This window comes from Pelmatolapia mariae, linkage group LG23 (genome assembly GCF_036321145.2).
Source record: "Pelmatolapia mariae isolate MD_Pm_ZW linkage group LG23, Pm_UMD_F_2, whole genome shotgun sequence".
Classification (NCBI taxonomy): domain Eukaryota; kingdom Metazoa; phylum Chordata; class Actinopteri; order Cichliformes; family Cichlidae; genus Pelmatolapia; species Pelmatolapia mariae.
Genome location: NC_086246.1, coordinates 25,476,300 through 25,501,851, shown reverse-complemented (window position 1 = coordinate 25,501,851; position 25,552 = coordinate 25,476,300). Strand labels below are relative to the sequence as shown.

General features: G+C 40.4%; 1 protein-coding gene across 5 annotated transcripts in view; it reads right to left on the bottom strand.

Annotated features, from left to right (window-relative positions):
• Positions 1–22,372, bottom strand: part of glsa (glutaminase a) — a 32,121-nt gene extending 9,749 nt beyond the window's left edge. The window contains exons 1-7 of one of the 5 annotated variants that reach the window (XM_063467415.1): positions 21,983–22,372; positions 10,712–10,808; positions 9,614–9,732; positions 6,982–7,111; positions 6,724–6,803; positions 6,285–6,448; positions 4,763–4,821 (exon numbers count right to left, since the gene is read on the bottom strand). In XM_063467415.1, coding sequence (XP_063323485.1) covers positions 4,763–4,821; positions 6,285–6,448; positions 6,724–6,803; positions 6,982–7,111; positions 9,614–9,732; positions 10,712–10,808; positions 21,983–22,236 — 903 coding nt within the window. In that variant the 5' untranslated portion in view covers positions 22,237–22,372. Of the gene's footprint in view, positions 1–2,112; positions 4,660–4,762; positions 4,822–6,284; positions 6,449–6,723; positions 6,804–6,981; positions 7,112–9,613; positions 9,733–10,711; positions 10,809–12,870; positions 14,114–14,147; positions 14,186–21,982 lie in introns of those variants that run through there. The other 4 variants (XM_063467416.1, XM_063467417.1, XM_063467418.1 and 1 more) reach the window with 4 other exon arrangements.
• Between the last annotated feature and the right edge of the window lie 3,180 nt (positions 22,373–25,552).

The following is a 25,552-nucleotide window of genomic DNA, read 5'->3' as shown; positions in this document are numbered from 1 at the left end:
TATTTATACTGTTGATCCAGATCAAGTTACGGATATAGCACTAATGTATTTAAACCTATAAATAAGAACCAAATGTAAAACTTTACTAAACACTGCAGAACTTCATCATTATTACTATAATACAGCAAAAGTAGATGGAGTGAGTGACCGTTATCTCTCAGATAACAGACTCAGTCATGTGGTTCGCAGTGTGAACTCACCTCCTTCTATTTAAATCAGACAAAAACCAAAAGTTTGGCCAAATGTGACAAGAACAACAAAGCCTGAAGCACGGGGAACGTTACTGCCTTTATTCAACAGCCTGAGCATGAATTCTCATTTTCAGATCATGCAACAGTCTCCCTGAAAGCTGCTGCTCTACTTTTAAACTGCACCTCAGATATTTATAATTACTGCTGCCTGTAGAGTTTTTCTGGGCTCCAGCTTCACCTTTACTCTTTCATTTTGCTTACCCAAAGTGATGTATGAATCTGTTGTGACCATAGGTGAAAATCAAAGGTGGGACCCGGGGGTCCTGATCCCCTATTTCTAGGAAGACAGTGTTGTCCTCCTCAGTGCATCACTCTAAATATGACTATATAAGGTTAAATATTATTATATGAGGCACTGAAAGCCCTCGTGTTAATTATAGATGCAAAACAATAGATCTACAGAAGTTCAGTCCAGTGCCTACTAGTGGTGCAACGGATCCAAAATCTCACGGTTCAGATCGGATCATGGTTTTAAGTCACGGATCGGCTCAATTTTAGGATCAGCAAAAAAAACAAAAAACAAAAAAAACAAAAATTTAACTCGCCATTTACTTATTTAAGTATTTTTTGCCTATTAAAAAAAACATTCAACTCAAGACTCATTCCACGCAATTATATAAAAACAAATTATGGTGCAATATAGAGCAGTACAGGGCTTTGTATCTACCACTCCGCTGTGATATAATGAGCGGTCACGGTCACGAAGCTTTCCGTTGCCCTGGAGGTCCACCCATTTGTAGTTAGGGCAACAGCAGATGCCTGGGACAGTTCAGCCATAACTTTAGACTTTTCCTGCTCATACATGCTTGGAACGATCTTGTCACTGAAGTGGACGCGCAACAGGATATCATAGCGTGGCTCAAGCACGTTCATCATAGTTTAAACCCCTTGTTTTGCACAACGGAATACGGCCTCACGTCTGCAGCTAAACACCCCAATAGCTTTTGTAATAGCTTTAGCCTGGTTGGATTGGGCAGCAAAGGGCTGCTTAAATACCGCAAACTCCTCTGCTCCTCCACCTGGACCGCTAGCGCTGGCCATAACTATGGCTTGACAGACTGACCACGCACACCATACACATACTTTTTTTTCTTCTTTTTCGAATCTTCAGATCACGTGCGCGCCGAACCATGGAGTGGGATCGGTTTGGATTACGGATCAACAGTGATCCGTTGCACCACTAGTGCCTACCAATCCCTAACTCTCTGACATCGTGAACAAATGATTGCTTCTGTAAATAAACAAGTGATAAAAATAAATAAATAAATCCAGTTAGGCACTCTGGAGATGGCTGCGAAAACATAACTCAGTCTGGAGTTATATTGTCCTTGTTGCTCATGACAAATCATCACTCTCAGAGAATTAAAACGGATGTTTTAATGAATATATTATGACTAATTTGAGCCCATCAGTGTGTGATTCTTCCTACTTTTCTCTAACATATGATGGAGCTCTTAATCTGCCGCCAGAAAAGTTTCTCAAACTGACGGACCACACTTTTGAATAAAGACAGCAAAACATCCCCATGAATTTACGAGCATCACCACTAACACGACTTATTCTTTCATACCGATTACTAAAGACAAACAAATTGCTTGAAAAGAAACATATGCACAAAAAAAAGAGCTCCCTCTCCAGAGAAGAATGGAGTATGATATAAAACCAGTGTTTGTGCCAGAGCTGCACTGTTTATAATCCAGATGTATAAACAGTTTGGTTTTTTTGAGGGGGGGAGGGGAAATGCAGGCGGAAAAGTATAAAAAGCAACATTAAAACATTCATAGACAGCCATGTGGAGGCTAAAGCTTCTCACAAATCCAGATCAAATAAGGGAAAAAAATAATTAAAAAGGAAAAATTACCAACGTCATTGACCTGAGGCTGTGTGGTCATAATTTCCCAAAGATCCTAATGCTGTAAAATATGCAACAACACATAAAACCACACAACGAGCCTTGAAAAGGTACATCACAAAGGAGAGCGTTTAAAGTGATTTAAACAGTGATTGGCTGGGACTCAAGAAAGCTGATTTTACATCTTGTGGGAATGATTATCAGAAGCGGAAAAGTTAACCTTTTTCCTCTGCTGACGACATACATTATGTCCACTCAGCTGGATATTAATTTGCAACAATCATCTTCATACAATGTTTCTACCAAAAGAGATACACGGGATGATTCATCATAACATTACCAACATAAAATGTTTCTTTTTAAGGATGGAAAGCTGGGCTGTTTATAGTGTTGGAGGGAGGAGATTTGGATAAGGAAATCAGGAATAGAATAGCTGACCTCTCTCACACTTAAAACTATTAAATAACTGGGTCATAACGAAATCACAAACTTAAAGAACTCAGTTTCATTTTTTTATAGATATCATTTTCTTTTTCTGTGGATTCCTGTAGATGAATCCTAAATCCTTCCTCCCTCGAGAGTAACCCACAGTGTGACTCATAAGGACCTTTTCAATATAAAAGCATAATGATGGACACAAAGAATTACTAACCCTGATGTAATATAATCCTTTCCCTAAATCTTCTACATTTCACAGTCCAGTAGATGTGTTAACATCATTTTGGAGTTGTGCTGCTGTTTTTAAACAAATGGTGAAGCAGTGTTAGTTTATGGAAATCTTTTCAAACATGTCAATTTCCCCTTTATGAAAAGAGACAGTACGATAGTGGAAAGCACAGCGGCTTTATTTTCCTTTCGTTGAGTTAATTGTGCAATTTTTTTGCTCTTCTCTAACATCAAGTCTGAGGCTGAAAACTGCTGTGATTTTGCTCTTTTAGGATAAGGTGGAGTTCTGGGCTGGTTCTTGCTGTCAGGGTATAGATTAAAGATTTTTGTATTGGGTGTTATGGGCAGAAAATTTTCTTCTTACAGCTAGTTGAGGAGTTTGCAGTGTTTTGAGTTTGTAAGTCATATCTCTACATCTCCAAAATAAAAACTGCAGAGAACACAAGAGTATCCTCGTTTCTTCTCAGCAGTCGGCACGTAGAGCTCTGCAACGTCACAAACTCACTTTCATGTAGTTTTCTTTTACTTCCCTCTAGTATCAGATCTGGGACGTAACATACTGAAATGTCTGCCAACATACAAAATACAACCATCAGTGGAAACACTTTTCTGCCCACCAGTGGCTATGAACCAGAGTTCTTCCCTTGACTTTAATATTGTATCTGGGGCCTCGCAGAGCTGGCAGAAATAGGAGCTTTGGCACATTTAGAGTTGTTGCTCAGCACCAGGTTTAGAGGGCAATCACTTTTTCACATTTTACCCCTCTTAATAACAAACACCTTCATTTAAAAACTGCATTTTGTGTTTAATTGTGTCATCTTTGGTTAATATTTAAATTTGTTTGATGATCTAAAACATTTACGTGTGACAAACATACAAATAAATAGATAATCAGGAACAGGACAAACACTTTTTCACAGTGTTGGGTCAAAATCTGATGGCAATAAAGGCTGCTGTGTTATCCTGCAAGTCAGCTATTATAGCTTGAGGAGTTTGACCTCAGATGTGTTCTCACTCAGCTGCCTGTCCTTGATCTGAATTGCTGTACTGTTTCTGGAGATAAACATGCATAAAACTTGCCCTTACCCTGTATCTCCCTCATCACATTTGCTCAGTTTTGACCTGCTAATTTATAAACCACTCCACTGTTAGTAGCCTCACTCAGTCTATTTCTATTTTCTATGTAATGGAAATACTTCTTCACCTTTTCAGCCATTTTGTTGCAATACTGTATTTATTTTAGTAAGCTAGACATTTTTGGCTGCTTTAACCATTTTCCAGCTTTTGGGAAAAATAAAGTATGCAATGCTGTTTCCTACAAGCACTCCAACATGTTCACTTCCAGGATTTGCCTGAAGATTTTCCAACTTGTTTGATTTTGTGTTCCATCTCTCTCTTATTGAATGTAATTAAACTCCTCTCTAAAAAGCCCTCCTGGACTCATCCTTACCGGCCAAATGAGGAAGGAGTTTTTAATTTTGATTCAATCAGCAGGTGGTGCTCTTGTATTCACCCCAGCTCCCTGTGCGTCTGTACGCAGGTCAGAGGAGGATATTTAATGAAACACTCGGGTAATAGAACAGTTCTCTGATTAAATGTGGTGGAGCTGACCTGCTTGGAAGAAGCTGCTCTCCAGCTCCACCCCCTCAGTGGAGTGTGTGTGCGCAGGATCTCCGAGCGATGCCGCTTTCAACCAAATCCCCTTTCAGCATGATTATCTATAACCTTAATCTCCCTGTATACGCTAATCTGGCAGAAACACGTTCTGCACACGATTATAATTTTATTCCATTCAATTTCTCTCCAACTATTTTACTCCCTGCTCCAGTCAGACATCCAGAAAAATCATCTTTAAGGGAGTAAAACGTAAATCTACATATGTGGATTTATAAAATGATAAAGAAGCAAAAATCACAGGGGCCTCAAATCAAATTTACGGGGTTGTGACTGAACATTTGCTTCCACAGTGAATATATGTAGAATAAAAGCTTACCTTAATGAGGGAGGTGCAGACAATAGCACCAGCATTAACCATGGGGTTGTGTGGTTTATCTGCAGGACAGGAAATAGAAGTTAAGATATCCTGGATATGTTGAACCTGATTTGTTCTACAAGCCCTTGGAAAAGCAACTTGGGAACACAGTAATTCGTGACTTACTGTTTACTTTCTCAAAAAGTATACAGTAAAAGAAAAAGAAGGGAAGCCTTTTTATGCCAGAGATCAAAACATAAGTGAATAATCTACTGAGTGAACTAAAAAAACATATAGGGCACAATTACAACACTTCCCCTCTGAGTTGTAATCGTCGTAAGCAACAGGAAGAGCCATGTTTCCTTCTTTTCACTTTTTTTTTAAAAGGGAAAATAAACAGCTGGGATATCTGTGCCACCACCGACTTCTCTGCTCGGTTTGATAACAACAAAGAGAGGAAACCTGGAAACGTTCTCACACCAGTTTCCGCTCAGAGAAGCTACAGACACAATAAAACCCAACTCTATTAAGGTTGAACAAAAACTGCTAACCGTATTTGTATCCAACATATCAGATTACTTCACTTCACCTCACCAAGTTACTGCTCTTTAACATTTCGACATGGTGAGTATTGCAGTAACATATGTTCCAATTTATAAGCTTTTTTCAACTGCAAATAAAATCCTCAAAGTTAAACTTTGTCAACATCTCTTTTATCCAAGCAAACAAAACCAGAATAATCTCACAGATATAAAACCAGAGACAGACCATAAAAAACAAAAAAACAAACAAACAAAAAAAAAAACAACAACAACATATGAACAAGGAATGGAAGGAGTGTTTTAAACATGTGATATGTGCAAAGTACTAACACACTCTTCACAACAGTCAACATATGGCTTCCCTAAACACTCCCAGTTGAGCACCTAAACACGCCATCCAATCCAAAATAAATTCAAACTTATTCACTCATTTCTTGTTTTTTTTTTAAATTGATTAAAAACGTATGCTTCACAATGATTCAACCAAAACCCCAAATCACCATGACATTAACGCCCACGATAGGTGAACGTAACCTTCTGACCACAGCTGTATGAGGATTACTCTGAACTGTGCAAGATGCAAAGTTACTCTAGTAGAGTCCAGAAATGTTTTTTTTTAGCTCATAAGGCCCACTGTGCTCAAAGAACAAATGACCTGCTCTATATTGTGATAACTGATATCGCTTGACATCCTCGGTGTATTTCAGACCTGTGGGAAACCATGCTCTGATTCCCCTGCACTGCAGGACTGATACTAAAAGAGCGCCTCTGTGTCTCGGCTGCTCCGTTCTGCCTGCTTTTTAAGGAACCACATGCCAACAGCTTGTTCTTTTTCAGGTTTTTTCTGTCTCCGTTACACACTGCCCACTTTGTTTTATCCAGCTACGCTCCTTAACAATTTAACATGGCGCCATGGAAACCAGGCCACGTGAATGGCTCCTCTTACAGAGAGTGCATGCACCTGTGCGCCATGTGAAGGTGTGAAGTGACCGTTTCCTCACCGTCCTCGTTCAGGAAGAGCTTGTTGAAGCGCAGGCCGCTGGGCTCTTTGCCGATGAAGCGATGTACGTACTCGGTGCCGTGGTCATGAACGGCGATGGCGTATTTCAGCGGCTTCACGCAGGACTGCAGACAGAAGGGAACTTTGGTGTCGCCGACAGTGTGCCTGCAAAAGACACAAGTGTCTCACTGCACTGCCATTCTTATACCTTCAAACTCTTAAGGTGTATGTTAGTAGTTTTTCAGAGTCAGAGGAAATAGAAAATCTCTCTAAATCTACGTAATGATAAGTCTGGCTTTTACCATTTCCTATACAGATAAAGGCCTGACCACATCCCTATTTTCTCATATCTGACAGCCACTTGTGAAAAATACATTTACTACAAAGCTTCTGGTGAAGAAACCATCCTCTGTAGGTTCTTCTACACGTAGTCAGAGTACCTCTGTCCGTCGACTGTGCACAGGGCGACGGCCCACAGGTCTGGGCTGAAGCGTGCCAGCTGGGGAATGTAGTCTGCCACCTACAGGGTGAAGAAACAATGAGGTTTAATCTGACCTATTCCTCATTCCCAACCATCTTGTCCCGGCTGTTATTTAATGTCACAAAGTATTCGACAAACAGACAAATGACTCACAATGTTAAAACTGGTCTATAAAGAATGGTTAGATACAGTTCTACTCAGCTCTGCTCTCACTGACCTGCCCTCCAGACATGTTTTTGGCGTTTTCGTACAGCTCGTCGATGTGAGCAGAGAAGGACTGGAAGTCTGGAATAACAAACTTCTTCCTGAAGGCCTGGGTGAGCAGAACGATGTTGCTCTGGACACATCTGAGGCAGGAAAGAGGACAAATATTTAGGCTGAGGAGTACAGAATGTCCTTATTGACCTTTATGACTGCTTCAAATCCTCTGAGACTTTAACGACAAGTATGGAGCTAGTTAATGGACACAAAGCTTTTAAGGTCACGCATTACTAAATATAACATTAGATATAATTAGGGAATGTTCTGATTTTTGAACACGAGATAAGACTAAATACAGTGAGTCTGCGCTCCCTCACTCAGCTCGTTTCCTCTTAATAACACCTAAACTTGAGGAGTCTGAGTAGAGAGTATAGCCGTGTATGCTTCACAATTCATCCTGCTGCTTCTGTCAGCAGGCACATCATCAATAAACACCAGTGGTCTGGTTCTACTGGGAGCCATACATGCCCATAACCATAACACTACCTCCACCATGTTTGACAGATGATGTGATATGCTTCAGACCAGGAGCCGTTTCTTTGGTTCAAGCTCATTTTGGTTTCATCTCTCTAAAACATTTTTTTCCAGATCTCTGGAGTCTCTTTCAGATATTCTCTGGTAAAGTCCAATCTGGCCTTGCTCTTTTTGAGTGTAACCAGTGGTTTGCATCTTTTTATAAACCTTATAAAGGCTGACGGGCTTGTCAGTCAATTGTCCAAGTACTTTTGAGGGTCTAAAAATTGTAAAAAAGAAAAAAAATTGTGTAAAAAGAAAAAAAGAAAAAGAAAAAAAAAGTCTAATTAATAAAAAAGAGTTAATAAAATACTTTTATTAAATCCCTTGAGTTAAAGCTGAAAGTGTGCATTTCAAAGACCGACTGTGGTGCTGGTGTACAGAGGGGCCTGACTATATTTGCTTTTCTGGTTCAAAGCTTCTATTTCCAGGCTAAAATTTTCCAGTAACCGTTCTGGGAGAGCTGTATCCTCAGCTCAACTCGGCCAACTCTGTTGACCTTTCGCTGCGGCTGCTGTAGTTTTAGGAAAAGATCCCCGCTTGTTCCCTCGCAGCATGGAATTAAAATTAAACAATAAAAGAAAATATGTACTCCTTTTCCCAACACAATCTGTACACTAGATCACCCTTAAAGCAGCATGGTCTGGCTTTTTTACCACTTACAGATTTTGTCCTGGGCCTATGCGAGCGATTATGGATGCAGACCTCGTAGTAAACACGGCTCCACGTAACAAGGCGGCGAGATAGAAGCTCTCCGTTAGCAGAGAGATTTACAGCTTGGCTATCTCACTGCATCCGAGCGGTCTAATCCCTGCAGAGAAAACACACGCTACACTCCACCGCCCGCTCACGTGCTTCCCTCTGAGAGGTTCTATAAATAAGCCCGGGGCGCGGAAGTGATGGACGCCAGCCAGGAGCGCTGGCTCGGGGTCTGTTCAGTGAGGATTTTTCGCTCCCCGGTGAGCCATCATATGCCCGATCTCACCAAGCTGCCACCCAGTTCTGTCTCACTGTCGTTTCCTCCAGGGAGGGTGGTGGGGATCAGACAGCAGTGATGCAACGACACAAGGGGGTGAGGGTGGAGGTGGGGATGTCATTTTACTCCACATATCTTTGTTTCCTCTCCAGCTGTGTTTCAACAACAGGTTTGTGTGGCTAAAAATGTTCTGATTACCAAATAAACATGAATTTGAAGGTTGTGTGATGGCCTTCTGCACGTTTCAGTTTCCCCCCTGCAGACCCAAGTCAGCAACATCCACCATCACAGAACATATCGGCCGTGATCGAGTGCAGTTGTATTCTCTGAGCACTGCCGTTTTTCCTTTTCCTCAGTCCTCAGGTCAAAGTAAAGTCATGTGGAAAAGGAGGCAGGAGGTAAATTTGTGGACTTTTCAAGTGCACCATCATTCTGAGTTAGATTACAAGGAACATTGTTAAGTTTTATGCAAAGTGGAAACTAAAAACACCTTGTTTTTTTTCCTTTTCAGAATAAGCAGCCAGTGTCAAAATTAAACCTCCAAACACTGAAACACAATCAGATTGCGCCAAATCTACTCCAAATCTTCACCTATGAATCTCCTAATTATCAATTTGATTTCCAGTTATTGAAGTCTACCAGTTTTCCCTGAGCAGATTTTTCTGGGTGATGAAAACCTGAAGATGAGGTTGCTGACGTGCAAAGCAAGGGATGATGAATGATTAATGTCATGCAGTGACCCTGTTCTGCTGCAGGGACAAACAGAGGACTCTAACCAGCTTTAATAATTCTTGTGATGAAACACTGATGCTGGTCATAAAGGTGGGACAGCAGGCAGGGTTTTAAACACAGGATACAGCTAAAAACACGAAATATTTATATATAAAGAATATCTATATAGTCTCAATAATGCAAGGTTCTGTCTTCTTATACATAACAGTAAAATCCAACATCTGGCTTTTGACTCAAGCTGCACATCTGGATCTTTTATTAAATTTTACGGAGCCAATTAGGCTGCAGTTTGTTAAATGAGAGTGCAGAAAACTCCTACTCGAGCATATCAATCCATCTTTGCTCAGTAAATTAAAGACAGGCATACTTTTTGAAGAGGTGTCGGTCCAGCGCTCCGTCTGAGGTTGTCTTCAAGGTCACTTTCAGCATCTCCATACATTCTTTCAACCGGGGGTCTCCTGTGCGAAGCCCTGTGGCCTTAAGAGCCTGTGCAGAGAGAGGAGAGAGACACCAGGATTAAGACAGCCTGACAACAAAATCAATAAAGCTGTGATTCCTCCAGAGCCTGACAGGAGGAGCTCATAATTCAGAAAGCTACAGGGCTGAATCACTGCCAACAAGTCAGTAATTTATGTGTGACATGCATTTATTTAGCTGCTATACTGTAAATGCTTTTTGTCGTACATTTTATGAAAGTCTTATTTCAGTTAAGTCACCACAGCATTATTTATCCATTTGTAAACATTGTGTGGATTTCCCATCTTCTTTTCACCTTCATAACTGATTCAATTCAGTTGTATTTATATAGCACCAAATCACAACAACAGCTGCCTCAGGGCGCTTCATATTGTAAAGACCTTACAATAATACAGAGAAATCCCTAACAATCATATGACTCCCTATGAGCAATGAGTGGGAAAGAAAAACTGAATTTTAACTAGAAGAAACCTCCAGCAGAACCGGGCTAAGCGAGGGTTGGCCATCTGCCGCAGCTGGATGGGGTGCAGCGAAGACAATAACCACAACATCTAGTAGTTTTTATAGGTCATTTATCCAGGGGAGGAACTGTTGTATAAAACCACCCCGAAGTTCCTGTTTCAAGCTGGTTTTAGACTGGTTTCCAACACTGCAGGATGGTAGTACACCACTGTACTTTCACTCCAAGAGAAATTTAGACTACATAGATATCTTCAACAAGTTTATGTGATTCTAAGCCAACACCTGATTTCACTTCTAAGATCTATCCAAATCTGCACAATGTTTAATGACTTAATCTTCTCCATTATTCCCCTAATGAAGTTTAATAATAAGTGAGATCTGCTCTGTTACTCTGTCTCCATTCCTGTGGGCGATTTGGGGCCATTTTCTCTTGTATAATTTACTTCTAGTAATATTTCTATTTAACAAAAGGTTCCGACACCATAAATATCCAACTCTCAGACATATCACTGCTGTGATAACTCACTGTGGTAAATTTGTGTGCAGGGATTTTTTCTTGGCCCTCTGCGATGGTGTAGAACAGCAGATCCTCCAGGCTGGGCAGGATGCCCGCCTTTCTTCTCCTGCAGGAAGCAAAAATAAACAGGCAGAGACAGAAAAGTGAGAAAAAACTCCACAGTGAGGAGCTGTGGTGGAAATGTGGACATACAGCAGGAGGAGGGGGGAGGGGGGGCTGCAGCAGAGGGAGAAGAAAAAGCTTTTTCACTGCAGGGAGAAGCAGTGAGTAATAACAGTAAGGAAAACACGACCTCAGCTTGCCTTACCTCAGCATTAAAACCTGTGGAAAAGTATACTTCCATACTTTTAGTAACATACTTTTCCAGGAGGTTAATATGCTGCTTTGAGGCCACAGGAATTGTTAATTGTACCTTGCTTGAATACCAGCCAGGAATGTGTTTGAAAAGCTCCCAGCATGCAAGCTAACCAAACCCAAGATTTAACGATTTACCCAAGTTTACACAGAATTTAACCAAAAACGCTTCAAACCAAGAAGAGAATTTAGTGCCAAATTTCTTTCCTAGTTTTAAGTTTGGAGACTGCAGCACAACAAAAACTACCAACACTTCATGACAGACAACCCTTACAGGCCTCGTCATTCACACTGTGTGTGAGGTGGCAGTGTCGGTGCAATCAGCTGGATAAAAACACAGTCTGGGATGTGATGACTGGGCCTTAACTGTTGCAGCTGGGACAGGGAGACTAGCCAAGGCCTCCGGCATGCTGACGGTGTTCAGTGGCTGGAAGAAAACCCAAAAAACAAACCAAAAACAAACAAACAAAAAAAAACCAAAAACCCACACACAACCAGAGTGATGGGTTAGCACTCGGCGTGGCAGCTAAAACCCTACATCAGACTTGCAGCGTCACCAGAGCTCCATTTTTATCCTTCAGAGCTGAGTTAGCAGCAAATAAAGAAATAAATGAAAAAAACTTGGCAGAGCCAATTAGACCTTGTTTTGTTTTCCCTCTATAAAATGGTAACAGCTGAAGATGAACACAAGTCAACAAATTTGCACAAATGCCTCACAACTCACAAATATAAATTTAAATGGTTCAACATTTAAATGGGGGCAATAATGACGATTTATTTGATCGATACCTGCAATCTTGTTCTAACTCCCCAACTCCAACAATCATTTATCAAACTTCACATACTCGAACTTGGAATATAACTGAACTGAAGGAGAACTAGACAGTGATGGAGTCCAATACTAGTCCCACACAAGAGGAACAACACACAGTTATTGTAAATACCTAAATATTAACAACAACATTTGGTTAGTCATCCTTTACAGTTAATTGGCTCAGATTTGAAACATTATCTTACTAAATTTTTAATGTAAATGGAAGATTATAGTTTAAACAAAAGCAAATCTGTGATCATTAAAATAGATTTTTTAATGTTTCTATTTGTATTAGTTTCTGTATTCTAACTGTCTGATTTTATATTTGATATGGTGCGTCTTAAAAGCCTAACCAGGGACAAGGTCTGCAAATTAGCTGTGGCTACAAGTCAGTTTTTTGGCATTTTGGTCAGAATGAGCTTTTAGTAAAAGGTAAAAATCATCACAGTTAACCGATTCTGCTCATGTCCATCTCCATGTATTTTTAATTCTTGGTCTTTACCAGAGCAGCTCTGGATGATTCATAGTTCAAAATAATCCTTCTTTAAATTATACTGCAGCCCCTCAGTTCCCCCTCTGTCTAAAACAAGCTTTTTTAGCTCCTCCCCTTTTTAGACAACTTTCTTCTGACTCCCTGTCCTTCTCAAATATAAGGTTCTGGACAGGAGGTGGGTGGGGATTCTGTGCTCAGATGGCCTTATTAAGGGTTATCCTCTCTGAGAGAGCCACGAGTAGAAAAAACTACCTGAGTGTGAGTGTGAAACATCGCACACGTGACCGAAATCAGAGCAGAAAATGTCCACTTCAAGGAAACCTGAGCATCTAGCACTGCTTCCTGGCTGGTATTCGGAGCAGAGTGTCCACAGGAAGTCTTCTCTGGGAGGAAGGTTAGTAGCGTGTCAGGAGGCAGACGGGACGAACGGTTCACAGCAGGCTCTCTGCTATGATTCATACCAACACCAAATTGGATTTGTACAAAGCTCTGGGTGCTCACGATGACCTGCAATGCATCATGGGGGGGCGGCTTGGTGCTAGGAGAGGATGTCTGAAGGTCAAACTTGAGTTGGCAGGCAGCTCCTCTCAGCAGCCAACCAGAAATAAAGAAAAGGAGCCAAGTTTGGATACATGAGAGCAGAAATGTACCAGATTATAATTTCAGCATCAGCAGAGTTTCCTCTGGAATCATGCAGCAGCAGCAACCATCAGAAAATTACAACATCTAATAGAGGGAATGGACAATTAACAGAAGCTTTCACTCTCAGCTTCTTGCGCTCACTCTTTGTCTCCATCAAATGCAACATTTGATGGAGACAACATGTCACATTACCATTAGCATAAAAGCTTCCCATCAGTGTCTACTCCACTCTGTGTGCAGGGAGGGGCACTCACAGTAAAGGAGAAACCAGAGACTTTATTTAAGCAACAGTGCTTTTTACTTCAAGCTGCTTTCGTCCTTGTGATGACTGCACTTATAGAACTGAATTAAACTGAGTCTGAACTGAATTCCTGAAACTATAGTTTGTCCTTCCAACTAAAATAAAAATGATTTCCTCCTGATAATTTCTATTTATGGATGTACTATATTCAAAAGGGGAGAAAACCAATGTTTTTTTGTCGAGTCTCGTGTGGTTTTGAATATAAAAGAATGATTCCCAGTCTTTTTCCTCAGGGTAAGGAGTACAGCTTATTATTTACATGGGTGTGGGAAGTAAAAAAGGTTGGATTGGAGCATCTCTGACATACACACATAGCTCCTGAATATGTGAGAAACACAGAGTGACTTAGACTAAAATAACAGACGTGAATGGGGGTTTTCCTGAGCACCACTGCTGCAGAAACCAAGAGAGGAAACACTGGCAGCGAGTTGAAGTCAGATTTATAGCTTTTGTGCCAAGTTCCACTCAGGGTGAAAAGTCAGGAAGTCTCAGCAAGGTGCACATATAGTTTAAAAGTGTGTCTGTTTGAATAGATTACATTAGGTTGCACCTCTCAGAGGAATACCGCCCCATACTTGAAAATCGGACTCTTTAACAGTTCCTTAGGAGGAAGCTCTGACTTTCCAGCATCAGTGGAACGCAGCAGTAACACTACAAACAGTTCACACGCTGTCTGGGTTAGCATGTTGGGGTCGCTGCATCGTGCTCCACCTCTGACCGCATTAATGCAGGCTGCTGGTGAGGAAGGAATACACATCAGAGAGTGTGTGATTGAGGAAGAGGAGGAAGACAGGACGGAAGGATGGAGGGTGAGGTAGAATAGAGAGGGACTGAAGCGCACCCACTGGGAGGAAGTGAGGTCATGTCTAAGTAAAAGCAGTTGTTGGCTTTCCGTAGAAAACCTCTACTTCTACTGGAAAACAGATTTTATTTTGAAAAACTTTTAAAAAAGAGACTAAAACGACAAAATAGAAAGATACTTACAAATGCAAAACAAGAAGATCAACAACAGGGAGACAGAGAGAGTGAAGAGGGATAACACTGAATTAGTAACAGTGGCATTAAACTGAAACAGTAACAGTGAGCACACATATGATCAGCACAGTGCACGTCTTCAGATCATGCTGCTGTCAGGACAAGAAATAAAACAGAAGCTGTGACATTAAATGTACCATTTCACAGTGAATCACATTAAAAACATGCAGCATTGAAATGCACTATGAGACATACAAACGAATAGTATAATCTGAAATGACTACTATGACTGAGTACTACTACTACTACTACTATATTTTTTCCCACCACTGAAACAGATGAGGCCCAGCCGGCTTCGGAGCCAGAGGTCTCAGCTCTAATCGAAAGCAAACGGCCATTTCCACATAAATAAACATTTGGCCTAAAAATGAAACAGAAACGGCTGCTGTTGGATTTTAACCGTGTAACACTTGAAATGAACATGACACTGTAACCAAATAATAGTGAAGTAAGAGGGTCCTTCTTGAGTGAGAGACTTCCCCTGTGGGAGCATCATTACCACAGGCAGGTTAGAGGTGGACACTGGAACATCTGGATGGTCTCATTAATCTACCTCAGCTGGTCTCATTAGTACTCTCGCTCACGCTCTCCCTCCCCCTCCTCTCGCTCTGTTTGTTTTTAAAGGTCAACGCGAACAGAAGCTGAAACAGCAGCAGCCACTCCACAAAACTCTCTCCTGTACTGCAGATGAGTGAGTCTCTTCCAGAAGAGTCATCGAAGCGGCATCTAACTGAACTGAGGCAGGAATCTGGAGACGTTTCCTTCACACGTGACCTTTCTGTGCCTAGACCCCCACAGGATCAGTATTTTACCTGGCACTACTAACACAAATGCTTCAAACCTTTTTCATCAATGCTAAGGCAGGTGTTTAAACAGATGTAACTCACCCACATTATGTTTTAAAAAGTTGGGAGCTTTATGGTGAAAAAAACCCTGCAAATTAACAAGAATTTACTGGCAAATTTGTGAGAAAAAACTAAATTAAATTTATGACAAAGAAACTGCCAAACATACGGGGAATAAGGCAGAAACTTACCAAGAAAAAGGCAGGAAAATTATGCACCACCATGGCTCACCTGAATAAGCAGGTGAGCTCTCTGCCTGCTCTCCTGTCACCTCGCTGAACTATCCTGCCTAAAAAAGGCTAGAAATTCAAAGACATGTCTATATCTAAGTTTTACAAGAAAAATTAGGAACATTTATCAAACCAAAATTTGCAAGAAACTCACAAAATTATGAGGAAAAAAAAAAATCACAATATTTCCTCTGAATTTCACCCTCACATTACATTGTTTTCTCCAACCAGGACCTAACACTAATACATCACCATCGTAGTCTCACAGATCTCCCTCTGAGACCACCATCAGATGGTGCGACTCCCTTGAAGTCGGGGCCTGAGGTGTTCGCACTGACAGGCGGAGGTCTCTGTGTGAATTGAGCCGTCAGTATCTGCTGCATTTATTTAATGTGATCGATGGCGCTGGTTTCACCACCTCACAGGCATCATGACAAATTGTTGCTGGTGGGTTGGAGAGGGCGGAGGCAGACATTAGACTGGGAGCACTGAGAGAGAGGCGGCGCTGCACGAATCGATCTATGCGACTGACTCATCTGCTCGAGGCCCTGACATCTGCTGGGCGGCACGCCAGCTCACGGTGCTTAAAATAAATAAATAATTAAAAAGTGAAGACATGATTTAGGCAGGATGAGCTCCTCTGCATCGCAAACAGCTCTGAGCCCTTACTAGCTGAAGCACGGCCTCAGAGCCCTCAGAGTCAGAGTGCAGCTCAGGCTGAGCCTGTCTGTCTTTTCTTTTCAGACTTCAGTGTTTGAAAGCAACAAACACCAGGATGTACATCTTATGTGTTGAACTCTAACAAAACAGTCCAACAACCTGACTGAAGAAACCCTGACTAATAAATATGTAATACTGTTATGTCTTAATAAACAGCTGTGGGGTGGTCGTGTAAGAAGGTGGTCTGCATGTCGAAGTATCCTCAGGTGAGACACTGAGTCGCCCCAGATGCATCCATCAGAGTGAATGTGTGCACGAATATTTCGTGTTGCAAGCTAAACACAGGACAGCAACTTGTTTACATCTACAAAGAAGAAGAAAAAAATGGTTGCTTCCTGGTTGTATTAAGGTTTTTGTTGAAGATGATTGCCTTCTAACAGGAGACCTGTGCAACCTTTCTGCAAACAGCTGCAGTCTGACTTGGACTATTTCAGTCACTCTCAGAGAGACTGCAAATAATTGCCGTACGGTTTTTAAATGCCGACAGATGCCGTTGCCATTAATCTGGACCAGTCTTTGTGAATGAGCACAACTCGACTGGTTGTATTCTGGTTATCGGAGGGCAAAAATGTAAGACAGCAACAGATATGTGATTTCCATGATTGATCAGTTCATTGCCATTTTTTCAGAAACAGTTTGCCAGTAATTTAATTTAGAAGTGAGATAACCTTATCTTACTGTATAAAACAGATACTGACTGAGGTTAATTTGAGGACATAATTTGGAGAGCAAAACAGTGATAAATCACAGTGTGTGTTTCTGCAGTAGTCAGCATATTACAAAAAGTTAAATATTGCATATCATGTGGGGTGTCTGGTGACTCCCACCTGCAGTATTTTAGTTCAGAATGTGAATAAAAACATTCTAGAATTGAAGAAAAAGCTGGCGATGTTGTAGTTTAGGCCTACAGAGGGGCAGAGTCACAAACGAGACAGACTGTAGTCACAATCAAAAACTTTGCAGGTAAAAAGCCAAACTGAGTCCTTAATCGAACTGCCTGATCAGCAACAAAACAACAGATATTACAGATTAAACTACAGATCTTTACATTTTTATGGTTTGTTGGATGTTGGAGACTGCTATTTAATGACCCACAAGAACCCTGAAATACTGAAAAACTAACCCAATAATCAATCCCTATTATGGACATAAACTGATGAGTGTGGCTATGTGAAGGTTTTAGAATGTGTTTTGTGGGAGTATGGTTGGGAGGATTTTTAGACTTTCTTTGCATATCTTCTTATATTACTCTCTTTTATAAGGCTTTATATTATACAGGGTATTTAATATTGTGTGTAGCTGTCCAGGAACTGCAGATGGAAATCACCTGGAAGTAGAGCTGGGCGATAAAACGATAACGATATTTATTGCGAAATAACTTTTTCTCGATAGAAAAATGAAACTATTGCGATAGGCCTCATCCCTCTTGTCCTCTTAAAAAAAAGAAAAAAAAAAGAACAGCCAATCCAAATTAAGTAGCGCAGAGCCGAACCAATCACAGCCGCAGCGTCACGTCACGTGACTTGTTACGTACAGCACAAGTGCCAAGCCGCACATGTGTATTTGTTTTTGCAGCCGGGCTGCCCGGGTAATGAAGGAAATGAGTGTGCCGACTAGAGAAAAATCAACCGAGAGCGTGAGCGAAGGTTACTGAAGAAAAAAACGATGATGGTTCCAATGCCGGAGAGATTGTCGAACGGAAGTTCCGTAGTGTGAAGGTATTTCGGTTATTTCAAGTCTGACAAAAAACAGAGTAGCGCGCACTGTAAATTGTGCCGAAAGCAAGTCTGGAAATACAATAAACCGGTGCATGCTCAATCTCTGGCTGAAAGCGCTAATTCGTCATTCGGCTTTGTCAGACTAAAGTAACTGTTAAAACTGTTTGAAAAGCTAAGCTATACAACAAGGAGAGATTGAGAATTTCCTTTTAGTTCTCAGTTTATTTGATATTGACAAAAGTTAGTCAATTTTGTCTGTTCTTCTGTAAAACGAACTAAGATTTATTTTTAGAATTAAAATTTTGTTTCTAAGTGGAATTGACAATTTAGTAGTTTGTTTTGTTTGTTCTATTTTGAAACTTCAATGCTTTAGCGGCTGCCTTTTGTGTAGTTTGCAATATTTGCCTTTATTTATCTGAAACTGAAGTCTCATGTTCCTTAAGTACATCTACCCTGTTGAACTTATTATGGGAAATAAATATTTAAATCAAAACAAGCTGCAGATTATTTCACATTTTACTCGTGAGCAACTGCACATTTAAATCTTACAAATATAGTTATTTGATTGATTATACTTTATTCATCCCGAGGGAAATTGGGTTAAGGCTGCCAGCCGTGCCAGCGCCGTTATAATTTGGCTTATATCGTGACATATATCGTTATCGCCTGAAATGAAAAAAACATATTGTCATATGAAAAAATCTTATATCGCCCAGCTCTACCTGGAAGCTAAATGTGCTGTCTATGTATGATCCCTGACACGTAAACAAAGCTCCTTTAAGCTGCCTAATAGAGAGAAGTCACTGAGTTCCTCAAAAGCGTTGAGTTTTTCAGGAAGACGATGAACCTGCTTGCTCACCAAGATTCACGCTGCAGATAAAATTCACACAGTGATCTTCACAGAACAAGCCGAAGCTTGGCTCAGACTTGGATTAACCTCCGGGGGAGGCACGCTAGTGCTGACAACCAGTCAGCTGAGCAGAGCGACGGCCTGAACGCCGCCGGTAGCTTCAGCAAATTGTCCGTGAACAGAAACAAGTGGGGCAACTCTGTCCTGCAGGGGCAATGAGGCATTTTATGACTATGGAAGCTCTCTAAGGAGACAGGCTGGTGTCAGAGCTGCTCCGAGGGGAAGAAATGATCGGCCAGCTGGTTATCATTCTGGATCTTCAGCAACTATGTGCATCTTTATATATTTTCTTAATGAGTTGCCTCTAAAAATAATGAAATTATAAACCCTCCACTGTGGCTGTCCTGCAGCCCCCTCTCCTGATGATAGAGTTAATTTATACTCAAAATTCTGACACTCATATTTTCATTCACTGTATTTGTACGGAGGTCCAAAAGAGAGCAAATTTAAATTAAAATGACACAAAAATCAATTAATATGCCGCTACATGAAAACACAGCACCTCATCTCTGTACTGCTTTTTATCTCCAAGATTTTTCTATTTTTTTTTTAGTCTGTATTTTCTTTTGTTTTTTCTATTTATTTACTTATGTATTTGATAGACAGTAGGCTAACTTTTAGTATAGCTGAATTTCATGATTTTAAAGAAAGATGATTCATGACAGTGTATATCTGTGGAGGAACCAGTTACGTAAATAAACAACAAAAACATAATACATTTCAAAAATCATCCATAATTTAATTTATTTAATTCTAATTTATACTATTTTTGATACAACTAATTAGGACTTATTCATTTTTTTTATTTCTATATTTGGAAGATCGTTTTTTTTCCAGCTGGCATACATACATTTTTTTTTTTTAATTCTGTATTTTACTTTGACATTTTTCTGTCCATTTCAGCATCATTATAGAAATTACGGGACGCTCATCTGTTTGGTCTCATAACAGAAATAAAAACTGACATTCATAATAAATCTATTGAATTTTTTTCATATAGCGCCAAATCACAACAACACCAGTCACCTTAATAAGCTTTTATATTGTAAGGTAAAGACCCTATAATAATAGAGAGAAACCACAAAAACTAGATAACCCCTTGCATTTGGCAACAGTGGGAAGGAAAAACTCCCTTTTAACAGGAAGGACCTCCAGCAGAACCAGCATGACCAGATGGGGGTGAGGGGATGAAGACAGGACAAAGACACACTTTCGGAGAAAGAGACATTCAGGATTCAGGAAAAGGAAAGGAAACAAAAGGAAAAGAAAGAGCTCCTCAAACTGGAAGCTGGTTCCACAGAAAGAGGGGTCTGAAAGCAGAAGGCTCGGCCTCCAACTTTACTTTTAAATACTCTAGGAACCACAAGTAAATCTGCAGTCTGTGAGAAAAGTGCTCTACTGTGGTAATATGATACTATGAGGTCTCTAAGATAAGACAAGGCCTGATTATTCAAGACCTTGTGTGTGAGGAGCAGCATTTCACATTTGATTCCGGATCTTACAAGAAGTCTGTGCCAAGAAACCAACCAACGTTAATGAAATGCCAAGAAGACTGGTCAAATATCAGCCACAATTATACCAGGAGCTTGTTGATGGCTATCAAAACCACCCAATCAAGGTGCAACATGCTAAGAAACATTTAGTGGGAGTGTATGTATATATTTGAGCCTGTATGTATACTTTTAACCCTGTGTGGATTAGAGAAAATCCCAAATAAATACAAACTTGTGCACAAAATTCTTGTTTTCTAAAGTCATTAAAGATGTATGCTGTACGATCGTTCCACCCTAGAACATGTCCACAACTATATATGTGTTAAACATTTAACATGGCAAAAACTGATTTTAACTTGTGTCTATGTTTTCATTATTTTATCTTTATTTTATTTTGATTCATTGTGCTATTTATTTTTTGCTATTAGTAATGTAAAAGATTAATTTATTGTTATTATTAATGTTATTAATGATTTACACTGGATTTTTCTACTTATATTTATGTCGGTAGTTAGAGGCATTTAAAATAAAACTTCGTTTCAACCACTGAATAAACATTTTTTGGCATCCATAAGGGACAATTTCAGGTTAGTATCTCAAAATTTTTTACTCACTCTGAAATACCTGGAAGTTGTAGCTTGGCTCTACCCAGCAGTTTGTTTATATATTTATTTATAATATATATATATATATATATATATATATATATATATATATATATATATAGTTTTTTTTCTCCCCCCCCCCAGAGGCAGAAACAAGCGTCTATACTTTAGACTTGCTTTACTTTGCCTCTCATCATGTGGCATACACTGTGCTTTATAATTAATGATAAGTGTATTAATTCAGGTCAGTAGCTGCACTGCTATGGAAGCAATAGTGGGTGACCTTGAATATGCATGGAGCTGATGCTCGGTGTGGAGTGGAGATCCAAACATTAACCAGCTTCAGTTGTCCTTAATGTTTCGTTTAAACTGACCCGGCTGGGTAACCTGGTGCAAGCTGATGCCTCCCTGAGTCTGGATGGATGAAGGCATCAGCCTCCAGCAGCTGGTCACGATATCAGGCTTGCCCCACTGCATGTGGGGCAAGCTTCCTTTCCACCAGTTTCCATTGAGTACATTCTGACTAATCGCCACCCGCTTAGAGCAAGTTAATGCCACAAAACATCCTTAAGGTTCATACTGGAACTACTAAGTCATCTTAGATATATTAAACTTGTCCGATAATGGCTGCTGGATTTACCTCCATCGCTACCTACCGGAGCTCTCCACTGACCTGAGCCCGTAGGAGGGCGCACTATCACCGATCACTTGCACCCATAATCCCCCTCATCTACAGCCCCTGACCTGCACAGTTTCCCGGCAAACTCAACCCTCCTTGCCAGCCTTTAGCAGGCTGAGCTACATGAGCATCCGAGCTAGCAGCTAGCCACTTCGCGTGATGCGCGTTAGACCCTTCGCACCAAACTACGTTGTAAAAAGCCTAAATTCAAATAACGTCCCTTTTTGTGCAAGTGTTATACGTAAAGTGATTAATTTTTAAATACAATGAGAAATTAGACGCATTTCTTAAATTCCGCGTACTTTCTGTAAGTAAAACTGGTTTATTTTTTTAAATGAGAAGCCTCAAGGTAAAGGCACCTTGATGTCATGATTGTTTACCGCCCCATTAAAAATGCTCCTTTTTTTCTATTGAGTTCGTCCTACTGTTAACGTTACTCACTTCTCTGTTGAAGAGTCCTTGCCGGTGGAGTCATTGGAGCAAAAGCCTCTCAATGCGTGCTTCCTGGCCAAGTGCTGAGGGGCTCTCCAGCCAGAAAACCGTCCTCTACCCGGTGACCGTCCATCAGGACTCAGGGTGCTGAAGCAGGCGGCGGGAGCAGGTGCTGCTTTAACGCCGACCCTACCTGTGAGCGGCCGCTTCAGCTGAGTCTGGAATAACTCCTTGAGCGTTACTGTAGACCGAAGATGTAACATTTCAACCCTGTGGTACAGACGAACTGTGCAGTGGAGTTACTATAGGACCGCGTGGAGGGATCGTAGAGGTCGGTTCCCGATGAGAGCGCCGCTGTATCGGTCGAGTAACGGTTCTCCCGCTGACTCAACAGCGGAAAAAAGCTCCCCAGCGGGATACAACCAACCTTATCCACCGCGTGAGCTGTGATTGGACGGGCTTGACCCATGGGCGCACCTAATTGGTGAGAAGTCCTAACAGTCCCGCCCACGGTTGTGAATCGTGTTTTGGTCCTGTTATCTCCATCACTTCCCGTAATTAGCGAACAATTTTATGTTATTTATAAGTATTTGCCCATTTTTATATGTTTTAGGCACAGTTTGGATATTTTTTTGTCTTTATAAACACAATAAATAACAGAAACAATCATATTTTTGAATTTACTACATTTAATGGCTGTTTTTAATCTATTATAGTTAATCTTTTTAGCTCTTTTACTTTATAGAGCCACTATATTGTATTACGTCACGTTTTTACAAAGCATTTCATTGTATTTTATTTACATTTATTATTGTTTATTCAATTAATTTCCTATTTTATTGTTTTACTACACGTTTTCTATTTATTTGAACTGCTTTATGTTAAGCATGATACATTTTAGACCTATTTGTTCATGTTATTTTTAATTTTTACTGGCCCACTCTTCTTTATCCACTCCATTTTCATGTAGGCTTTGTTTGTGGCTGCTGTAGCACAGACATAACTTTTGGGGAGACAGAAAGTATATGTTTTATGATACAATGGAAGTTAGGCATCCAGTTTTAGTTAAGTAGAAAAAAACAAATTATCGGATGAGTCACAAGTATGAAGTCTGCATTCATTTTAAGTTAAATGCACATTTTGCACTCTTAGTTGTAGAAATGTTATTATTTGTGCCACACGAATGCTGGAAATCACATAACACATATACAAGAATTTAAGAATAAACACAATATAAGTGAAGTAATGTCATAAACATCACTATATTGAAATATTTTAAGCCTAATATTTCCTGACTGACTCATGTGCATGAGTCTTCATGCTTGGCCTGCAGAAATCATGTGCAGATGATTCAAATAAACAAGTTTGCACAGCTATATAACTCACACTGCTGTGCAGAAATCTTGAGTCACCCCTCATTTCTTTATACTTTGGTAGGAAAATAGGAAGTGATTTATTGAAGCATGTGCAAACATACATGTAAATACAGTATATAAGGAAAAATCAGAGATTGTACAAGTAATGAGTTTGAAAGTCAATATTTGGTGTGACCATCTTTATTCTTCAGCACAGTCTGAACTCTCTTAGGCAGCTTTCTTGCCATGTCTTTAAGTAGGAATAGTTCTCCAGGCTTCTTGAAGGACATTCAAAGCTCTTCTTTGGAAGGAAACACACCCTGGAAGAGACCTGAGATATAAAAGTGATTAAATAAATATTAAAGCATCACGTCTCTGCACAGTGGTGAGGAATAAAGAGGCTTAAAGCAGCCCTGTGCAGGACTGTCACTGATGCGTTGTGCTGCTCTGCCACCTTGTGGTTCATTTTGGTGTTGCACACATTCAGGGCTTTCTCTGCAGACTGTCGCCTTGTGTGTGTGTGTGTGTGTGTGTGTGTGTGTGTGTGTGTGTGTGTGTGTGTGTGTGTGTGTGTGTGTGTGTGTGTGTGTGTCCTTGAAAAAAACATCTACAGTGCCATCTCCCGGTTAGAAAGTGATGTGAGACTAGCTTACAGGCGTGTAGGAGCCACTTTCCATTCATGAAGTGACAGATTGATGATTTGCAGATAGAAATCTGGGAACCACATGCACGCTCTGCAGAAAAAACACAGAAAAACACATCAGAAATTTCCCAAACAGTGTCACACTCAGGTCTAATTCAATCTGCAGAGCTCAGTGTACCAGATTACAGATTATCAGCCTGTTCCTCCTGAGTCAGGCAGCATTTTAATGCTCGTTTTGACCTCCTTTGCGGCCTGCGTGGGTGGAGCTCGACGCCCATCACTAAATAATGACCTACACCGCAGATTACTCACCGGAAAGTGTTTGCTTTACTTTTCCCAAACTTTTTTTTTTTACATTTTTTTTTTTATCTGACTCTATCTTGCTAAACTCCACCCACCTGGAGAGCCAAAAGAGGATAAAACAAACAAATTAGAGCTGACTAATAAAGCCTCCAGTGCACTTGAACATGAAACATTCATGAATTTGGCCTGAAAATCTGATTTCCATGTGATCAGAAGCAAAGGGGACTTCCGACCAATTGCACGCAGAGGGTTTTTACTTGACAGGAATCGACATTTTTACGTTAAAAAAAAATCCCTTTTTATGCAGATTTGAGCTAAACTAGATGATCTGACTGACTGTGGCTGAGGAGAGGTTTGTCAGCAAGTGGCGGCAGATGAATACCTGCTGTTTTACTGCTGTTCATTTGGACTATATAAGACATCTTTTGGTGTCCACATACTTTTGCAGCCCTTGCAGGCGTTTTAGTGAACAATCGTGAGCTTCTAAAAATAAAATCAGTGGGATTAAATGTGCCCCAACATGTCCCAGACCATGTGCACATTTCTGACAGAGGATTCGTTCTAAGCCGAGAGGTTTGAACATACAAGCTCGCTGATGACCTCCTACTTACTGTAAAACCAAAGAATATAAAGAACTTCAGGCTTTTAATGATACAATCTGCTTGTAACGTGCTTGTTTGTGTTACAGCAGCTTCTTTTATTCTCCTATTTTATTTCTCTTAAAACATTAAAAAAAACTCATGCGAAAGAAGGCACACTCTACCTCTTTAAGTTACAAGATTGTACCAACACAGGACATCATGAAAATACTCCTTAGCGGGACTTAAAATGAGATAAATACAACCTCAAATGAACAACAGCACACGACATAGTACACCGTGTCATTATTTATTTAACAGAAACTGAGCCAAAATACACAAACAGTCTTGTGAAAACCCATAGTACCTCTATAAAGCAGATGTTTTGCTAGTTTGCTGGTCTGGAGTGTTCAGGTGCATGTTAACAATGCCACAGTCTTCCCAGAAGTGGACGTCCCAGCAAATTCTCTCCAAATGCTACATGTCAGACTCTACAGGCCTCAGTTAGCATGTAAAATGTTAAAGTTTGTGACAGTACAATCAGAAAAATTTGACATGAGACAAGTCTCTACTCTGTAAAAAGAGCACGGCAGCGCTGCTTAGGTTTGCAAAGTTACATCTGAACGAACTGCAGGACTTCTGGATCAAGGTGTTTGGTCATAATGCAAAAAATCAAAGACGTCATACCAGCTGTTAGCAC